Source organism: Trachurus japonicus, chromosome 14 (genome assembly GCF_045865225.1).
Source record: "Trachurus japonicus isolate A0001 chromosome 14, Traja_1.0".
Taxonomy (NCBI): Eukaryota; Metazoa; Chordata; class Actinopteri; order Carangiformes; family Carangidae; genus Trachurus; species Trachurus japonicus.
In genome coordinates this window covers 13,440,714-13,460,549 of record NC_140920.1, presented here as the reverse complement: position 1 = coordinate 13,460,549, position 19,836 = coordinate 13,440,714, and the positions used below count along the sequence as shown (strand labels likewise).

The 19,836-nt window shown below is 41.7% G+C and overlaps 3 protein-coding genes across 5 annotated transcripts; 1 reads left to right on the top strand and 2 right to left on the bottom strand.

Annotated features, from left to right (window-relative positions):
• Nucleotides 1-1,493: 1,493 nt before the first annotated feature.
• Nucleotides 1,494-7,413, bottom strand: rtn2b (reticulon 2b). Of its 3 annotated transcripts, none has more exons than XM_085797672.1 (7): nt 7,260-7,413; nt 5,723-5,956; nt 5,448-5,586; nt 4,751-4,820; nt 4,454-4,500; nt 3,484-3,542; nt 1,494-3,365 (listed from the first exon to the last, which is right to left on the bottom strand). In XM_085797672.1, exons 2-7 carry the CDS (start codon nt 5,905-5,907, stop codon nt 3,260-3,262), a joined length of 606 nt encoding a protein of 201 aa, XP_085653798.1. In that variant the 5' UTR covers nt 5,908-5,956; nt 7,260-7,413; the 3' UTR covers nt 1,494-3,259. The 3 variants fall into 3 exon arrangements, with proteins under 3 accessions (XP_085653798.1, XP_085653797.1, XP_085653799.1); XM_085797671.1 differs by having other exon boundaries at nt 5,723-5,933; nt 7,260-7,363; XM_085797673.1 differs by having other exon boundaries at nt 5,723-5,933; nt 7,125-7,322.
• A 2,259-nt stretch (nt 7,414-9,672) lies between these two features.
• On the top strand, nt 9,673-16,361 carry ppm1nb (protein phosphatase, Mg2+/Mn2+ dependent, 1Nb (putative)). Its single transcript, XM_085797667.1, has 6 exons — nt 9,673-10,466; nt 10,724-11,295; nt 13,114-13,231; nt 13,992-14,106; nt 14,571-14,634; nt 15,093-16,361. Exons 1-6 carry the CDS (start codon nt 10,055-10,057, stop codon nt 15,108-15,110), a joined length of 1,299 nt encoding a protein of 432 aa, XP_085653793.1. The 5' UTR covers nt 9,673-10,054; the 3' UTR covers nt 15,111-16,361.
• A 1,052-nt stretch (nt 16,362-17,413) lies between these two features.
• On the bottom strand, nt 17,414-19,708 carry kcnk12l (potassium channel, subfamily K, member 12 like). Its single transcript, XM_085798943.1, is given in 4 exon segments — nt 17,414-18,434; nt 18,584-19,072; nt 19,506-19,570; nt 19,680-19,708. Coding segments are annotated over 4 exon segments (1,593 nt in total). The 3' UTR covers nt 17,414-17,424.
• Nucleotides 19,709-19,836: the final 128 nt, after the last annotated feature.

The following is a 19,836-nucleotide window of genomic DNA, read 5'->3' as shown; positions in this document are numbered from 1 at the left end:
AGTCACCACTCGTGGAAACAAGAGAAAAGTCCTTGTAGATTCGAGAGAGAGTTTGAACTGACGTGTGGAGGGGTTTTTGAGAAAAATCTACCTCAAGGTCACAGTCACATTGCTGCTTCCACTGTGATTCTCACAACAGGGAGAGAAAAAGGTGCTTTTATTACCAGGAACATTTTGTTTAAGATGGAGCAGTGTTTGTGTTGCGCTCACGCTGCATTTGCATCACACTGATGCTGAAAAATGTTTGTCAGGATTCATTTATTTCTTCATACCAGTCAGTTCTCTGGGCTTCTGCTCTGACTTACCGAAGACAGGGTTCACAGCTGACACTTTCTCAGAGTGACACCTAGTGGTCCGAGGCGTCGGTGCAGCCCCTGGTGGTTTGTGTAATCACCATAACTGAATATACAAACGAAACTGTGACCTTTAGCTGCCCCTGTGTTGATTGGTGGAGGAACTGTGTCATTTGATCATTATGTTACAATTACGTCAAAGCTGGATCCGTTCATTTGAAAAGTTAATACAGATCACTGTTTGGAAATGGAAAATCATGTTAACTACTCTCACTGGGCTACAGGAATAAAGGGAAATTTAATTATCTGCTGACAGTCTTGCAAATACGAGTATTTAGCCTTGGGTTTATTTAGCCCAGCTTCAATTTTATGTTGTGTGGATATTTCTTGTGGTATTGTTAATGGAGTTAACATAGGCAACAGATAACACAGTGATTGAGGTTTGGGTACAGAGTGCTGAGGAGACTCGCTCTTATTTTTTAAAATATCTTTTTTTTTTTTTATTGGGGGCTAACATAGGAAAAAAACAATTAAAAAAGAACAAATACCTATAGAAATAAGTAAACCGAAAACAAAAGGTAACAGTGACGACTAACAGACCATTTCTCAGACCACACTTTTGGTTTGTCGCACATATGACAGTTGTATTAAGATTATAAAGATGCCACCTTCACATCAACAGCCAAAAATAGACAATAAAACTAATATTGCACTAGTACTAACGTTGCTTTAGAAAGGTGAACTGGGACTACACTGAGCTGTTGCACTGGTGCATCTTTTAAAGTTCACCCAAATACCACACAGACATTTTTTTCACTTTTACTTCCAGCACTGGTGTTGGTTTTAGGCTCTTGGTTTTTGTGATGCATACCTTTACTCAATTCAACATTGATAGCTTTCAACTTTTTCTAATGATAACCAAAACCAAAACTACAGACCTACATCATCATTCATAATTTGGATGCTTTTATTTTGATTAAAGGCCTATTATTATTATTATTATATCAGCAGGGGTCCGAACGCTGCTAAAACCTGGGATTGTAACGTGAAATCACAGTAAATAACTTAAGCTCATTAAGACATGTTAGTATGAGTGCAGCTCCATATTTTAAGCTCTGAAACGACGACCACTAGAGAGCACCACGCAGTCACCGACGACAACAACCTGACAGGCTAACAGTAGCTCGGTGGCTAAACAGCTGCACTGAAGTAACTGCCTACAGTTTACTGGCTCAGGTTCGGCAGCGAAAACTGTACAGTTCTTAGATCAAAGAAAACATTATCCAATATCACCTTTGTGTCAGTTTAAAGACATTTTCAGCAACTTTACACCGTAACCCAAGCTGGTTCACACCCAGAGTTCATCTGTCTGCAGCCAGTTGTTGGTCTTTCAGCTCAGGTCACAGCTGAAGTGTCCTGAGTTACAGTGAAGAGAAAAGGTTCATCATTGACTTATGAAGACGTTCTCCCATTGTTTGGTTGATTTGGAAAATGTTGATGTGGAGTTGTGAGAGACAGAGAGCTGTATTAGAGACATTAATCATTATATTATGGACTGGTAATAATCTAAAAGACTTCGTTTTGATTCTGGATTTAAGCATAATTTTCTCATCGCATTATTCTCCTCAGGATGTCGAGCCTTTCTGTATTTACCGTTGACCTTCACCTCCTTGTCAAACTGCCCCTCAAGCGCTTCTCTCCTCTCAAGCTGTCAGCAGCATTTGGTGATGTGGCTTAATTTGTTAGTTTGTTTTTGGAAGCGAGACATGGCCTTGAAAGATAAGTCTGGTGACCCATTTTTGTCTTTCCATGCTCCACCTAATTAACCAGCTTTTTTAAATGTGTGATGCCTGGTGACGATGATGATTAATGTTTTATAAAGGGTACAAATGCTGTAGTTTTACCTAATGAAATGTCCTCTGATGGCAGTTTGTTTGTTTGGTAGTGGTGGTAATGTTATGGAGTTGAGTTATCTAAGACTCAGAGGTGAAAGGTGAGAAAAGATACAGGCGAACACAACAATAGACTAGTAGCATTTGGTGTCCCTGAAAACGCAACTTGAGAAATAAGCGATTTAAGAGCAAAGTAAAAGCCATCTGAAAGCACTTGATGTGTAACATACTTTTACTATTCTCTGACTACAAACCCACAGAGTTAATTGAACATTGCAGTTGGACTTTTAGCACCTTTTTTTGGCTCATTGTTTTGGTTCTAGTTTCACTTTCATTGTTCTTACAGTTTTGTTTTCAACAGCTGCTACCTGCAAAGTAAAAAGCTGCTGCTGTGAGCAACGTTAATGATTTCAAATTCAGTTGGGAACGGTGCAGGACAGCTGAGGTCCTTGTTGCTAAACTGCCCCCGAGAGCAGCAGGAAGTCACTGTTGCCTAATTAAGTGCAATTTGTATGAAGAGCAGAGGTACAGTAAGTCTGGTGAAGGGTGTGAGCAGCTGCTGCTGGGAAAGTTTTTGCCCGTAGCTCAATGGCAAAACTATTAATGGTACTTGATGAAAAGTGACGTTAACGTAAGCTTTTTGTTTTGGTTCAACTCAAAATGAATGATCCTAAAAAATGAAAGCAGCGATAATGCTTCATGGCTTTGTTATAAATAACTCTGCAGCTGAGCAGGAGCATAATACAATAAATATGTAATCAAAGAAAAAGTAACAGTGATATTCTGTGTTATCCCTGCTATGAGTAGATGACTGTGTGAACTGGTTTTTACCAGCGAAGCATCCCAGTGAATAAAATTCCTCTCCTCATACACTTCCCCATCCTGTCCTTGAGTGAATGGCAGCTTTGTTTCAGCTGTCAGCATCGATTAAACCTTGCTCCCGTAAACAAACATGGCGGTGCAGAGATGGAAGAGAGCTGCTCCTCCAGCGGCCTCACAACAGAACCAACCACTCCAACATTTTCCAAATCCCAAATCCTGGCTGCTTTTAACGATAGCGACAGGCAGAACAAGTTATTTTGACTTGGCTTTCTGTTTGGCTGCAGCCGCTGCAGGGGCAGGTTTTGAGGCAGGGGCGGGGTCAGGAGAAGGTCTCACTGAATTAGACACACTGAGGAACCTGCAACAAAACAAGGGCATCACATCATATGGAACAATGTAAAAAAAAAAAAAAAGACAGTGAGTTTCTATTTGTTTGCGTGTTATGAAGACCAGTGTAGAGAGAGCAGGTTACTTACATGTTTTTGATTCTCTTTACAAAATTTCTGACCAGTCTAAGCAGCCTCCTTGTCCGCACCTGTCACAGGAATAATAGAAGGGTCAGTGAATTTTATTTTAATGCGTTAATTTAAAGCGTTTCTGGATTTACTGAAAGAAATCTTTATAACATACTATGATAATGATTTCTAATGAGGTTTTTCACTCAGTCGTCAATATGTAAATCATAAATAAAAAAGCTATTTTACACACTGCTCATGAATGTTACAAATTACATTATGTTTATAATGGTGAAAGATGCGTTATGTAACACATTAATAATGTTTTTGGGTTTTTTTACACATTACAATAAGACTCACTTTAGTGAGCACAGTAGTGACACATCAGTGAGATTAATTAGTGGTGATTGTGTTGTAACTTGTTTATAATTCTATTTGTGTTAACAACTGAGTTTTCAGTAACCCTTTAATTTACAGGCTGTCAATTCCATGATAATGCCAAGAAATAGCCAAGAAATAACAATTAATTGCGTAGTAATGTCAAGATATAGCCAAGAAATAGAGATACATTTCATAGTAATGTCATGTTTTTCATAAAGGCAAAAGATTACACATGCTTTCATGCTTTGAATTTTTGGGGAAAAGCCAGAATTTTTCTCCACCAAGTCCTTGCAATTGACCAATATTTCTGGGCTATTTCTACGCAATCAATTGTTATTTCTTGGTTATATTTCTCGACATTACTATGAAATTGAACGTTATTTCTAGACATTATGACACAATTAATTGTTATTTCTTGATATTATCATGTAATTAGCCTGTAAATGAAAGGGTTACCGAATTTTCCTTTATAACGATAATCTTTTTGTGAAGAGGTATCTTATTTTTGTTGCATCTCATGCTTCACAAGTTTCCTGTATGATATTGTATTACATTCATGCAGGTTTGTGATGTTGTAGTGTTTTAAATGTGGCCCGGCGCACAGTCTCACCTGCTGCTTTTTGTACAACAGTGGGAAGGAGAAAATAGTGATCACAGCTGCAAGGATAAAAGAAAGAAACCTGGTTTGGATCATTTGAATATATAGGACTTAAATAACAAGTAGAAAACTTGAAATGAAGGGCACTTCACAGCAAACTGTTACAGCACCGGAGGGCGGTGGATGTGGGCTGTAAGAGGTTGGAGTGGATGGATGGAAGCACAGAGCAGTTGACTCTGGCCTCACAAAGATGCTGAGTGAGCTAATAGAAACTTGAGTTAATGTGAGGACGGAATAATTTCAACTCACCGGTTATAACCAGGGTGAGTCCGTTGGTCATGACGCCGACGTAGGTCAACAGATACAGCAGCACAACGAACTGGGAGAGGGAGCAGAGGCAGAGTGTGATTTGAGGACAGCTGATGATTGTTTGTTGCTGTTCATACAGTAACTTAAAGGTCCAGTGTGTAATAATTGCCCAGGTTTATTGGCGAAATCTGAATATACTACCCATGAATATTGAATAATCACTATAAAATTTAATTTGTTTGGTTTTCGTTGCCTTATAAATATTCTTTTATATAGACAGGGTCTTGCTTAAGAGGGTGTCGCCATCTTGTGCCACTGTGTTTGTACGGCAGCCCGAACGGAAAATCCAGCCAGCCAGAAAGCGTTTCGCGAGTTTCGTGTCATAAATAAGCCATCAAAGAAGAAGGTGGAAGAGAAGGAGTAGGAAACAGCAGACATCGTAAAATGATTTAGATCTTCACCTCATCGCTCCATGCTCCTGAAATACTCCCAGTTGTCCCAGTCGTGGTTAACAAGTTTTTTTGTCCTTGGAGGCCACCGTCATTTTGCCGACGGGAGGGGTGAGTGCGAGCGAGTGAGCGAGCGAGCACTGCAAACTAGAATCTGAACGCTAGATATCACGGTTTTACCCCCATTTGACACACTGGACCTTTAACTCCTGTGTCAGTTTTTATTCTATCATCGTACGTGCTCAGACCTTGACGGAGTCGACCATGCTGTCGATGAAAAGGAGGCGCTTGATCTCTGTAACTGCGAATGCGATCAGCAGCACCACCTCCTCCACCAGCATCACCGTGTCCTTATCTGTCAGAGAGTTGTCATAATCCAGATGTGACCTGAAAGCACACACATGAACACACGCAGTCACAAAAACAACAAGAAGCTCTATACATTGTGTGAAGTGAAACCGATCCACTGAGGCTCCACATTAGGCCGAAGGTGCCACAAGGAGCCTCCGTCTAACAGACTCACTGGAAAGGATGCAGCTGCTCCGGGTTCCAGCGAAACAGCTCCAGCAGCTTGTAGTAGAGACGGAGAGGGAAGGTGACGCACATGACGCCCAGACAGATGTGGGCGATCACGGTGATGGCGCTGAGCTGGAACATGCTGGCCAGACCGATCACCATCCCCGTGAAGACCACGCCGGTCCTCCTCATGCTCCTCCAGTACACCAGATCCACAACTGCAAAACAAGGTGGACACTTGCTAGAAACGAGAAATTAGATGAGTTATACTGTGTGTGGAGAAATGTGAGTTTTATGGATAATCAACTCCATGAGACCTCAACTAGATGGATGAGATAGGCTAGTGTAGCCCATCTTTCATAATATGTTAACTCAACAGATGGTTTTAGATGCATCGTCTGCCTCTGAAGCAGCTGTGTAAAACATTACGTTGCAGATATGTACATGACTGATGAGTAAAGAGAATCACAGTCAGGCCTCGTTAGTAAAAAATCCACAAAAATACATCAGTGTCATATGATTTGATATCGTTTTCTAAACTTCTGTGAAAGAGGAGTTGGTTCAAAATGCAGTGAGTGGATGTGATTTAAGTCTTAACAACCCAGATCATCTTCTTTTTATTACCAACAAATCTGCTGCTGCTGCTGAGGGAAATGTGACACACATCCCTTCCTCTGTGCCAGAGAAGTTTAAGTTATGTGAGAGACAAAATGGAAAAGCTATTTAAAAACAATAAGCAAGAAAAGGAAAGAAAAATATCTAAACAATTCACCTATGTAGACAGTCATTTCCTAAAATCTGATATTTTAGGAAAAACGTCTCTCAGAATGAATGAATTCCTTTAAATAATGAATGAATAAGAATTATACTATGAGTCAGAGTCTGATATTAGCTTTGCAAACACCAACACATCAGATGAGCCTCCTAACTCCAGTGTTAATGTCAAAATAATTATCTGATTAAAACGAATCCTTACACATAAACACACACACACACACACACACACACACAAAACAACAGAGTTGTGCATTTGCACACACATGTCCCACAACTAAACCAGAAGCAAATGAGTTTTCCAGGTGATATAAACGTGTAAACACCTCGCAGATTTTCAAGCTTTGAGTTATACTGTAAACACACAGAGACACTCGCTAATGCTATTACACATATGAAGTCATTTTCCAAGCTTGGCATGATTATAACCTGACTCTCATTCAATAACAAAAGAGTTAAAGCCTGAGAAAAGCAGTCCTGAGAGGAAAACAATTATGTGTTACGGGATAATTTGGGCCTTTGAGAATGAAACAAACAACAGCATTCAATCAGCAACAGGCTCTCATTTAGCTGAGTCCCATTCTGTCCATCTGTCCACCAAATGAAAGACATGTCAGACTCGGTATTTAACTTGCCATCCTGTCTGGATTCACACCTGCCCAGCAGAAGGGAAAAATAAATTCCCTCTTCCACTCAGCAGCTGAAGTCTGACCAGTTTCCTGTCTGCTCTCATCCACATTACTTAAAGCTGTCACACTTTATTTCCTTACGTTTTGTGGCCATTTCAGCAGCGGTCCTGCTCGCTCTCCTCTCCTCCTTGTGCTTCTCCTGTTGGCTTGCACTCCAGGCTTTTTTTGGCCACCCGAGCTCCGTCAGCAATATAAGGCCTGGCTGGCCTAATTTTATCCTGTATTGGATACCCCCTGTTTGAATTCACACACACACTCTCAACTGGGGAACCTGAGACATCAGCATGTACATGTCCCTCAGCTTTCTGAGACGCTTGCGGATCCTCAGCCAGTTGGTGGCCGACCCACAGAGGCCTTCACATGCAGTCACGTTAGGGAGGAAACTGCTTTTAATGTAACACTGATCAACAATCATGATCAATGAGAACAAGGGATGTAACACTGTCAAAATCTCAAGGTACAAAAAACCCTCGGTATCAATGGTACAATATTTATTACAATATTTGTTTAAATAAATAAAAAAAAAGACAATTAAAGACTTGGGGATGTAACATGCAGAAAAACAATTGAAATTTGAACAGTACAATGTGCAAAAAGTGCCGTAGGTGTGTACTGAAATAAATGATTGAACAATACAAATGCTCTAATCACAATTAGAGGGAAAAAAACACAGGTATGGGAGACCAACGAGTCTTTTTTATAGAATAAAAAATGCAGCAGCTGGATCATACGAACAAAAAGTCACACTCACAGTATAACATCCATTAGTTTTTGTAACCTTCTTTATGCTACTACCTCGTAGATTAGGTGCAAAAAGTCAAGCTCCAACATTGATTGTGCTCTTATTAAGAACACAGCAATCAATGTTAGAGCTTCTGTCTCCACCAGCTGTCGCTTCACTCCAGTATTCATTGATTTATACTCACAACAGGCAATACAGCGTATTCTAACACAGAAATGATTTGCTCTGCCTCATTTATCACATTTTAATTGTATGCGAGACAGAGCAGCAGACATTTTTCTGCAGGGTTTGTTGTCTGAAAATTAAGTAGCTTTTCATTTCAGCTCCCGCCGGTGTCTCTGTTGACACCTTGTAGTCTTGAACTGTAACTCACACCCTGGAGTTATGAAGATACTGATTAATGTTCACATTTGGTTCTGAGGTAAGATAATTTAAGACGATTGAAGACAACATAACATAATATAATATAACACTGATCTCCCTGCATTGCTGAAAGGGAAGAAAATAGAGATATGAGAGAGATGAGAGAAAATAGAGGGATGACCTAGAAACCATATCTGTTTTACAATAACTTAGATTATATAAGCGGAGCAGAAAAAAAGAAAAGACTATATGCTGCATGCATGAACTGTTATATACATGAATATGTAGGCACATAGAATAGATACAATAACGACATTATGTAATAAAGTATGGTTCATAATGCTGGAATCTACATGGCATTCCTCATCTGTAATTCATCCAGATGAGTTATTTTGCATCAGAACATCAGCTGCTTGCTTTTTTTTCTTTCTAAATGACACTTTTTGCAGGTGCAAAGACACACCTACTGTGTGTTTGGAGCTGCGTTTGCATTGTGTGCACCTCTCTGACAAGTTGTTTTCACTCCATCATGACACGTGAGTTTGAATGATGAAACAGTGCACATCATTGATCCGGCCGTTTCTGGGAACAGTATAGAACGACCGGCCCGAGTGTCTGCTGCAAAATCAAAGCATGTTGAGAATTACAGAGCAGTGATTTCATCCCTTCTGACTCCACAGATTTAAGCAGTTGTTCAGGGAACGGAGCCAAACAAAACCACTGTAAATCATGTTGTGGTGACATGCGTAATCTTGCAAAACCAAAATCTAGTGTCTGCCAGGTCAGTAGGAACATGCAACCCTTCTTTGCCCCTTAATCTCTTATGAAAAGTAACAATTTGCTAAAGTTCTTCTCTCTATAAAAATAACAGATGTGTGGCAACCACTGCTGCTTTCTTTGCCATTTTATGTCAGACAACCTTGAAGCAAAACACTGACCCATCAACTGCATCTAGCTCTACTGTTACAGCTCTACTGTTATTAAGACTAAAACCTTCATATTTCCACTAATTCAATTCAGAATTAGGGTAAAAATGCAGCTCTGGATGATCTTGACCTGCAGTGATAGATGCACTGTTACTATGTTTAGTGCATCTAAATACAATAAGCATTAAGGGATCAGTATGAAAAATATAAAGTATTATTTCCCTTGTGTCTCTTCTTCCCGCCATCAGTCACACACTTTGTGCTAAATGGCCGACAGTCCAGTAATCCACAGCAGTGGAAGCCCATAATCCCATCTGATCAAAGGTTGAGATTATCACAGATGTGGGAGGGGCAGAGCTGCAGATAGGAAGACAGAGAGAGAGGCTGAGCTCAAGCTTGACGGTGAGATGCAAGCCAGGCAGGGATTGGTGCACACAAATAGCCGGCCAATCACAGCAGAGGCAGGGAAAATAACAAGGCAAGGGGAGAGCTGGTGAAAGAGGGAAGAGCTATGAAAAAGCGAGGGAGAAGGTGAAATCACAGCAGCACAGAGAGGAGACCAAACAAGAAGGAGACAGGAGGCATGAGTGGAGGAGAGAGCGCTGATCACTGAGGTCTCCAGAGAGGGAAACGGAGAGAGGAGATGAGCAGGAAGAGGGGGGTGAGCAGCAGCCAGCACAGGGAACATCCATCAGCTCAGGCTCAGGCAGCCATGCTCTGAGCCCTGGAGCAGCAGGGCTACGCAGACGCTGCACAGGCCCAGTACCAGGCCTAGCTCAGCCACAAACACCGGGGCAGGGACAAAAAGAAGAAGATTCCCTACACATCAGCTGAGCACAGGAGCCATGAGGACGGCCAGGAAGGGCAGCGTGGAGATGCCTGCGTTTGTGCGGCAGCTGGTGAAAGAGACAGAGAAGAGGGTCAGCTCTTTCTTCAAGGGGAGCCGTGGAGGAGGAGCAGCAGAGGGGGAGCAGCCCGGCGAGGGGGGGGAGAAGGAGGAGGTCATCCCCAGCCCCTACCTGGACCGGCCGGTGCTGGACAAGCTGACGGAGGAGGGCTGCGCACGCTGGGGCCTCACCTACGCCCTGGGGAGCATGCAGGGCTGGAGGGCCAACATGGAGGACTTCCACAACTGTGTGCCACAGCTGGGCGGGGAGCTGGCCGACTGGAGCTTCTACGCCGTGTTTGATGGTCATGCAGGCAGCACGGTGGCACAGCACTGCTCCCAGCACCTCCTGGGTCACATACTAGCCACAGGTGAGAGATCTGGACTTAAAATGCATGAATGAATGAAAGGAATGTAGAAAATGATTCATGAATTGATACAAATGACTGATTTAATATAATGATGCTCATCTCTTTGGTTGTTTTTCTGCAATGAAAAGCTTTGTCTCATGATGACATCTTTTTCCCTTTGTTTGTGTTCTGCAAATATCTATTTTCTTCCATGAAGTGATGTGTACGTATACTAAAACACTATTATCTCCTAACATGGCTCCTCTGTTTGCCAACAGGTGGAATAGGGCCAGAGGACAACCCCGAGAGGGTTAAAGGTGCCATCATCGAAGGCTTCCTGCAGACAGACAAGCACTTGCACTCTGTGGCTCGTCGAGAAGGCTGGGAGAGAGGCGGCACCACTGTGGTGGCCACTCTCATCTCGCCCTATTACATCTACTTCGCCAACTGTGGCGACTCGAGGGCCATGCTGTGCCGCTCCGGCCAGGTTTGCTTCTCCACTGAAGACCACAAACCCTACAACCCTCTGGAGAAGGAGCGTATCGAGAGTGCAGGCGGCACCGTGTCCCTGCAAAGGATCAACGGCTCCCTGGCGGTCTCCCGTGCTCTGGGGGACTTCAGCTACAAGGGGGCAGAGAACCGGACCCCCACTCAGCAGATGGTGTCACCAGAGCCAGAGGTGTGTGTGGTGGAGCGCTCACCAGCGGACGAGTTCCTGGTGCTCGCCTGCGACGGGGTGTGGGACATTATCAGCAATGAGGAGCTGTGCGCCTTCATCCACAACCGGCTGCGTGTCTGCACCGACCTGAGGGACGTCTGCACTCAAGTCATTGACCTCTGTCTCTATAAGGTCAGATCCAATATTATTATAGCCCCTTTTAAAGACAAAGAGCTCCAGTTCCTCCACATGTAGTTCAGCAGTTTAAAAGGCAAATCCCTTTTAGTGATTATAAACACAAAACACAATTTCAAACTGAGTTACATCATTTTAATGGGCTCTAGATTTTATGTAATAACATAATTCCTCAAACTGTGACCGTGTTGAGTTGGCTTGGCTTGATCCGAAGCCTGTCATCCGTTTTTTCATTTGGAGAAAACAGCTTTTCAAAGGTAACTCAAGCACAGTTTCTGTTTGAAACTACAAACACTCAATTAATCACAATCAGTCACAATCGATATGTCTGTTGCCTATTGACTTTTCTAATACCTAACTTTTCTTACAGCTTTGATTAGACATGTAATACAAAATATTTGATACTACTACAACTAAAACTTAAACTGGGCTACCTCCTTTAAAGGATAAGAAACATTTTGTGGATGGGGAGTGCCACAGGGAGATGTACTGGATCCTCTCATTATTCTATGCATATATTATTATATATATGCTTATATAGGCTATTCAAATCTGACTTGTAGGTCTGATTATGTAATTACAGAACAACATAACTTGTTCATTAAGATAAAAACGTTTTGAAGGGTGAAGATCCTTGTTATGGCAGGGTGGATGGTTGTGTTGTGTGGTTGCTGGAACAGGGATTTGAAAATCCACCTGTGTGAAGACTTTAGCTATTTAGTCAGATATGAGCAATGATATATTGAGTCTATTAATAATTAAGTAGCAATGGGTTACAGTAGATTTATGTAACATGATACTGAGCATGGTATTTCATAATGGCACTTGTCAGGTCTAGCCAGGTTTAAATCCCCTAGCTATTAGGAACATGCTGTGAACATTTTACCTCCTTAGAGTTGTTTTGGTACATTTCTGAGCAAATGTTTGCTTATGTATTCATCCAACAGAACAAAGCAACACTTTCATCTGTTTGAAGTCATGTTTTGGTCATTTAAACACACTCGGGGGGCAACATATACATAGACTAAAAAATAAGCAGTGACTAATGCTCAGGCTTTGGTTCAGTCTCTCACGGCGGCTGCTGTTGGTCCAATAGTCTGACAGACCACCTTAAAATAGACCACAGAGGTGTCAGAACAGGTTACATGGGATTATACCAGGTTCCTATGAGGACTCATTTCCACCACTCTCTGAGATGAGAGTGTCACACGGGTGAAGGTTGATGTTCAAGAACATAGAAAAACATGCATAAAGCCTCATTTCAGACTAATGAGGAGGAGTTATTATTCTATTACAATCAGCACTTATATAAATCTATAAGATTTATGCGTGTTTGGTGTAGAGTAATTTATAAAGGAGGTAGTTTTCATCATAATTTAATTGATACCTAAGTTCCTTCTTAGTAAGAAAAACATATTCCTTCATTAAATTAATCCTGTTTAAAACCAGGGTCCTCAGGGCAATTAATAAAATAAAGTGGTCTTATTGTAAATTGAATTCTCTTTAGATTTACAGACTCATATGGGGATAAATATGGGCAACATGTGCTCTCTGTTTGGCCATCATATCACTCTGTTATGTAACAGGGCTTCAGCGTGGATTTGCTCAATGACCTCAAAATGTCACAGCTTCTTCTATACTCCATTTACATTTTCCTGCTCTGCTGCCTCTGTGTGACACTGGTGTCCAGACCTTGAGGTGCAAAATGATCTATTTCTAAAACAGCTTTCCCAGGATGAAATAATGCCTCATATGTTGACATTTGTAAGGTCAGCCATCATTACTCACCTCTGCTGACGCCGCTTCGCTCCACAGGGCAGCTTGGACAACATCAGCATCATCCTGCTGTGCTTCCCTGGAGCCCCCCAGCTGTCGGCCGAGGCACTGCACCAGGAGGCCGAGCTGGAGGACCTGCTGGAGTCCAAAGTGGCAGGTGTGTGCGTGTGCGATTACACAAAACATTAGATATATTATACCTTGATTTTGTCTTAGATTCATATTTCATGATTTGTCACAGATTTTGTCATAGATTCATATTTCAAATTATTGTCAGCTCTCTTGTGGTTTATAGTTGGCTTTTTAACAGCTCTATTTCACTAGTTTTCCATTTCTCTTGCCGTCAGTGTTGTCAGTGGAGCTAAAGTCTGATCTAATGAATTCATCTATGACACAGAGCTCCACTGTTAAAAAAAAAAAAAGGAGAAGAAGAAGAAGAAAGAAAAGAAAGAGAAAATATTATAATTTCGTCAATGAGTCACACCGCTGCAGTGGGTGTTCCTCATTTGCATGAACACATTCACCATAGTTTATTTTGAGTCATCCCAGTATTCTTGATTGAAGGTTAATGTTTAAACACATAGACTTACATACATATGTGCAGGCAGCTTGATGTATCTGAAATCACAAGTTTTTCTGACGTATGAATAAACCCACAGCTAAAAATAATCCCCCTAAAAAGAGCACAATTTGTTCCTGTTTGTGTAACGCCTATAAAAATCTATAACACCAAACTGTTCAGGGAAAATATTCAGTTTTTTTTATGAAAATAAAATGTGTTTATTTTTTTTCAGGGAAGATAAGGAAGTCAGCAATTATTAAGAGATGGACTAATATGGTGTTGTTTTTTCAAGGCTGACAATGTTAATCTTGATAAAGTGCCAGAAACCCTCTTCATTTGTCTTGATGTGTGACAGAAATCTATGATGAGCTGTGTAGCAGAGGGGAGGACCCTGACCTGCTGTCCGTCCTCACCGTCCTCGCGTCCACTGTCATCCCTGGACTACCACCAGGTGGAGGCATTCAGAGCAAGTAAGAGAACCACAGAGTGTGATTATGGGTGTGAGCATCTATACCAGGGGTGTCAAACATATGGCCCGCGGGCCAAAATCGGCCCGTCAGAGGGTCTACTCTGGCCCACAGGATGAATTTGCCATGTGTGAAAATTACATATGAAGAGACATAATATTGTTGAAATTGCATGTTTTGTTTTGTTTTTTTGAGAGATTTCAGGTTGCTCATAATGTTTTGTAAACTGATAGTTCATTAAATAAAAACATCTTAATAATGTACCTGCACCTCTTTGCACTGAAACAAAGTGAAAAAAAATTTGGTTCTCGTTATTCATAAGTTATAATGCTGTTATTTTACTGGTCCCGCCCACTTGAGATCAAATTACGCCGTATGTGGCCCCTGAACTAAAACAAGTTTGACACCCTTGATCTATACACTGTGCTGAAATTACACCATGTTATGTCTGTATGTGTGTGTTACAGAAGAAACTGTATCATTTCTGCATACTATCAACAAAGAGAGACGCACAAGCCCACAGTACCAAACGTGAGTATAATCTATATATCTGTCCAATTCTAACTATTGCTTCAGCATGCAAATGTGCAGGTGCATCTCAATGAATTAGAATATCATGGAAAGGTTTATTTATGTCAGTAATTGAATTCAAAAAGCGAAAATAATACATTATATAGATCCATTACACATAGAATGAAACATTTCATGTCTTTATTTATTTAATTTCTTTATTATGGCTCACATTTAATGAATATCTAAAATTCAGTATCTCGAAAAATTTGAATATTACAAAAAAACTATTTTAAAAAAAAGCATTTTTAATATGGCAATGAAAAGTATGTCCATCTATAGGCACTCAATACTTGGTTGGGGCTATTTGAACTACTGGAAATTGACCTTTCTATGATACTCTAATTCATTGAGATGCACCTGTAAATGTAAAAACTATGTATGTTTATCGTTATTTCTTACATGATCTGTGTGTTCAGGGCCTCGGAGCCTCCTGAGAAGCCCCACTGGATTTTATCTTCAAGGATCCACAGAGGGACTGTAATCAATGTTGATATTTACAACTGTTTTCTTCATGTGTGCAATTTGACAAAAAAAAAAAGAGAGATGATAAACAGACAGGGATGTTTGTTTACACCATGCTAACAAGTAGCATCTTGTCACAACAAATACAATGCAAATATAGATCTAATAAAGCCTGATACGTTTATATTTATACAAGAGGGACGTTTTGTAAAACTTACTCAGAGACAATGACCCAGCAACAAACCTCTGCCTCATATTCAGTGAACAGAAAGTACAGATTTCAAATGACAGCCTGTAAAACTGAATAATAAGCAACTGTGAAATTGTCCGTTTTTGTTTTTTTGGATAAAATAAGACGCGTTAGTACATGTAGGGTCGTATTATAAAGATGATGTTCTAAGAATAGATAGCCTATAATAATAAAAGGATAAGTTAAATTCTTTCCGCTTGCCTTTCATCTCCAGGAAAAAACAAATTGTGAAAGATTGTACGAGGTAGCCAAAAAACTGACAATATTTGTAAAATGCTGAGTGGGAGTGCACAAATGTATATTTTTTTCCCTTTGAAGTGACAGGCAAATAAACATTGATTAAATATTTTATTCTACTAAGTAAATAAGTCTCAATACATACACATGCACACACATAAAAAAATACATTTCACATATGATCTCAAACCCTTTTTGAAGAGGTGTTTGCTTTAAGATTTGTTTTTTGTTTTTTGTTGTTGTTGTTGTTTTAAATATATAGAATAAGATCCACTTGGATTGATTGTTGTTTGGAAAATCTGTTCTTTGTTGAAATAAAAGTTAGATTATTAACAAAAGAGTTATACAGCATGTTGCGTATTGGTGACCAGAAATGGAATAAAAGTATCAAAATACCATAAGATCTATATTTACTGACAATCAAATTTTATTTTACATAAATAAATTCTACATGTGTACATTCTGTGTAATTCTTTCTATGTTTTAAACATATTATATCTAAACACATTCTTCAATACAGTGTATGTGAAATGTATTTTTTTCATAAGTTGAATGACATGTACTGTGCTGCCTTATTCATCTTTTTTATAGTTGATAAAGCAAACAGCATAAGAGATGGGTGGTTTTGTCTGTATCATACTGATTTATCTCATGATTTCTGTGAGTAATTATGTGTATCGACATTACATGTTAAGGTCATGATTGTTTTAAACCTAAATAAATATTTGACTGACAACGTGCTGCAGTATTTTTACCCCCTCTAAAGAACTATCGTCCTCATTGCTTTGAAAATAGAAACAGACAAAGACAATTCATCAGAGCGTGACCACTAGACTGGCTGATTTTGTTCCCTGTAAGATCTCTAAGGAGGAAGCTTTTCTCCACACACTCATCACCCAAAGAGGCGCTGATGAAAATCTGCCAGAGAGATGATACAGGATGACACAGGATGGATTAAATGGGTTTTCTTGCATAGTAAAGGATCTCCTCCAGCTGGCCAAGGAGAGCCCGAATCCTGGTCGCCGCTCTGTTAATGTGATCCCGCCGGCTATCTGTACAGCACTCGTTCACATGAGGATGTCCTCCACAGGCCCCGTTTGATTAGATGTGCTCCATCGAAAACCCTGGATCTCAGCGCTCTTTCGTGATTACTGTGAATTTCAATGACGTCGTGGGCTGATGAAAGAAGATGGGTGACTTGTGAGCAATCAACAAATTAAAATGTCCCTTCATCTGAGCTCCTGTAGTGGGTTTGAGAGGCACTGTCCATCCACAAATCACAATCCAAATGTTTTATATATGCAGCTATCTGCTACCTACAGTAAGAGGAGACGGTAGCTACATGTCTGTATATGTTCTCTAATACCGACGACTACCTCGCATACAACCATATTTGTAGAGGAGGACAGGGGACGTGTGCAACACTCTTAAATCAGCAGCCCCCTTTAAGTGCTCCTTCACTGCTTCTTTCCTCTGATTGCTTTTGTATGAGCCAATCACTTCAGGACATCAGACCCCTCTTCATGGCGATGTTGAATTCTGTAAATTGCGTTCATCTTCTTGCTATCTTTCTCCTCACAGAGCAAAAAATGCAAACAATTATTTGGTGTCCAGAGTCCATGCTGCAGGTCTGCTATCATCTGCATAGACTTCCACTAACGTTGCTCTAATTAGAGGGAAATAAGTCTTTTCTCCCAGTTTTGTCTGTGTTGTATTGTGAGGGCAAATGATTGACTTTCTTGTTATCACTCAGTGAGGAAACAGGTTGGATTAGGACTCTGATGTTACACAATGTGCTGCTACCTATCCACACTAGTTTCTTGTAGGCGATTATTCATGATGGCCAAGGCCCCCACTCCACCAGAGAATCCGTTTTGGTGGCCGTAGCTCGGTCGCGGCCCCTGATGAGCTGTTTCGCTCAGCTGCTTCTGCAGCAACGCCAGAGACACCTTATTGGACACCATGAACTCATTGACCGAGATCATCTCTCCTGACAGTCGACGCCCCACATACACCCCGTCAGCCACCGCACCTGCCTCTGTCTCGCTGTCACACACCGTCTCCACGGAGCCGTCGGTGTAACGGTGTCTCCCCGCAGGGCAGTGAGATGAGATGGGCTGCACGGTGTTGCGTTTTAGGCGTTTTTGCCTGAGGTGTGCCGGCAGACGCCTCTGGGTGTGATTTTTGTTTTGTAGGCAGCGGCAGCAGAGCCCCCAGCAGCCGGGTGTGCAGCAAGAGCAGAGCTGATGCTGCCCCGAGCAGACCAGCTTACCCAGAATCCAGTTGAGCGTTTGTTTGATGACAATAGAAATGACATTGAAAAGCGAGTAGATACAACATACTCCCATTAAAATGAAAAGGCAGTTCCCGAGCCGGTAGGCTTCCTGGGACTCGTACTGCTGTCTCTGGCTGCTCACCAAGTCCCCGAAGCCGATGGTGCTGAAGGCCACGAAGCAGAAGTAGAGGGAGTCCACGTAGCTCCAGTTCTCCATGGAGCTGTACAGGGTGGAGGCACTGCATGCAATCACAATGGATGCTATTCCCAGGATCAGCATAACGTAGTAGACGGATGGTTTCCAGCCCTCCAGACTGTCCTCCTCGCCAGGCGTCTCCTCTCTGCTCGACATCACCCGAACTCCGCCACACCTCAGCCGGCGCTCGTGACACCAGCGCATGATGTAAGCCAGCATCGTGATGATCCTCTCCAGGAAGAGGTTGAAGAAGAGGATGGTGGCGGCGCAGCCGATGAGGCCGTAGAAGATCAAGAATATCTTTCCAGCGATGGTCGCTGGTGTGGTCATGCCAAAGCCTTGAGAACACACATACGTGCAATAAAAGGGTCAAAGGTCATGGTTCACAAACAATATGTTCTGGAGTTAGTATCCCAGGAGAAATGTGTTGAAACTTGTGTTGAAGATTTAAGAAGGGATCTAAAATGTTTTAAACGTGACGTCTTACCTATAGTGGAGACCACAGTGCCCACAAAGTAGAAAGCTCCAGAAAAGTCCCAGCGGGGCCTCAAAGCGTCCACTCTGATCCCGGCTCCATTTGCCTCCTCGTATTGCCTCAGCAGAGTGTGGAGGGCGCCCAGGTTGACCCTGTACCGCTGAGTGAAGTTGTCCAGCTGCTGTTTCCAGAGGCGGCGGGCGCGCAGCTCAAAGGGATGCTCCAGGGCTGAGAAGATGGCCGCCCCACAGAGCAGGTAGAGCAGGATGAGCCCGGCGAGGAGGCAGAAACGGGCGTTGTCTTCCTTCATGGGCGCCCTGGGGCAGCAGCAGCCGCCGCCGCCGCCGCCGGCAGCAGCAGCAGTAGCAGTAGCAGCAGCAGCAGCTCTCCTCTGAGCCATGAGCACAGCAGCAGAGCAGATACAACACTGCAACAACATGCACTGTTTCTGCCAGCGCCGTCAAGTCACACACTCACACTGTTTGTTACATGCACCGGCAGCTGCATGCACTCACCATATGAAACACTTTTACAGTTTACATGCACAGTGGCACATCTGACTATAAAATTACATTAGTACTGAAAAACATCTCATGGAGCAGGATACTGGGGGCTGCTTTGAGTGTTTAGAGGATAACTGATGCATCTGGAAATAATAGCCTGCAATAAAACAAAAAGAACACATATGTCAGCAGTAAGTTTATTAAAATGTTAATATTTTATTATAATATTTAATAAAAATACATTCTTTTTTCTATTAATTATTAATCTTACTGACAACATGACACCAATGTGAGATATTTATGCTAAGAAAACATTAAATTCATGAAAACAGTTGTAGTCATTAGCAGTTTATCATATGCATTTCACATGCAGATCAATTAGTCAAAGTTTAATTAAGGGGGTAAAAAAAAACAAAAAAAACACTTGATACCTGTTTCACTGACAGCAGGGTCGGTTGCCTGAGCGTCGCCGGCGTGCTGTGCTCCATCCATGCATCTGTTGAACAATGACCAGGGGAGAGGAAGCCTCTGGAGTTTTTTTTTTTTTTTTTTTTTTTTTGTGCAAACTGAGAGGCTGTCTGATGTTTCATCTGTCAAACACTGACATCATCACTCCCTTGCCCACACCCTCCATCTTTGAGCACACCCTGATTGGTGCAGTCACCTCTTCATTTTAAAAAGCACTGCCCTTTTCTCCCCGAGCCTCCATCATCACGCCTCGTATCAACTTCTCCTGGCAGGAGCCACAAGTGGGAAAAGGTT

Bases quoted from the DNA above. Each gene is read 5' to 3' on its own strand.
- rtn2b (XM_085797671.1), bottom strand. The intron at 4,501-4,750 runs GTGAGTTGAAAT...TTATCCTTGCAG, and splicing joins ACTCACCCTGGTTATAACCG to CTGTGATCACTATTTTCTCC. The intron at 3,543-4,453 runs GTGAGACTGTGC...TTCCTGTGACAG, and splicing joins TGTTGTACAAAAAGCAGCAG to GTGCGGACAAGGAGGCTGCT.
- ppm1nb (XM_085797667.1), top strand. From the start codon at position 10,055: ATGAGGACGGCCAGGAAGGGCAGCGTGGAGATGCCTGCGTTTGTGCGG. The intron at 10,467-10,723 runs GTGAGAGATCTG...GTTTGCCAACAG, and splicing joins GGGTCACATACTAGCCACAG to GTGGAATAGGGCCAGAGGAC. The intron at 13,232-13,991 runs GTGTGTGCGTGT...GATGTGTGACAG, and splicing joins GCTGGAGTCCAAAGTGGCAG to AAATCTATGATGAGCTGTGT.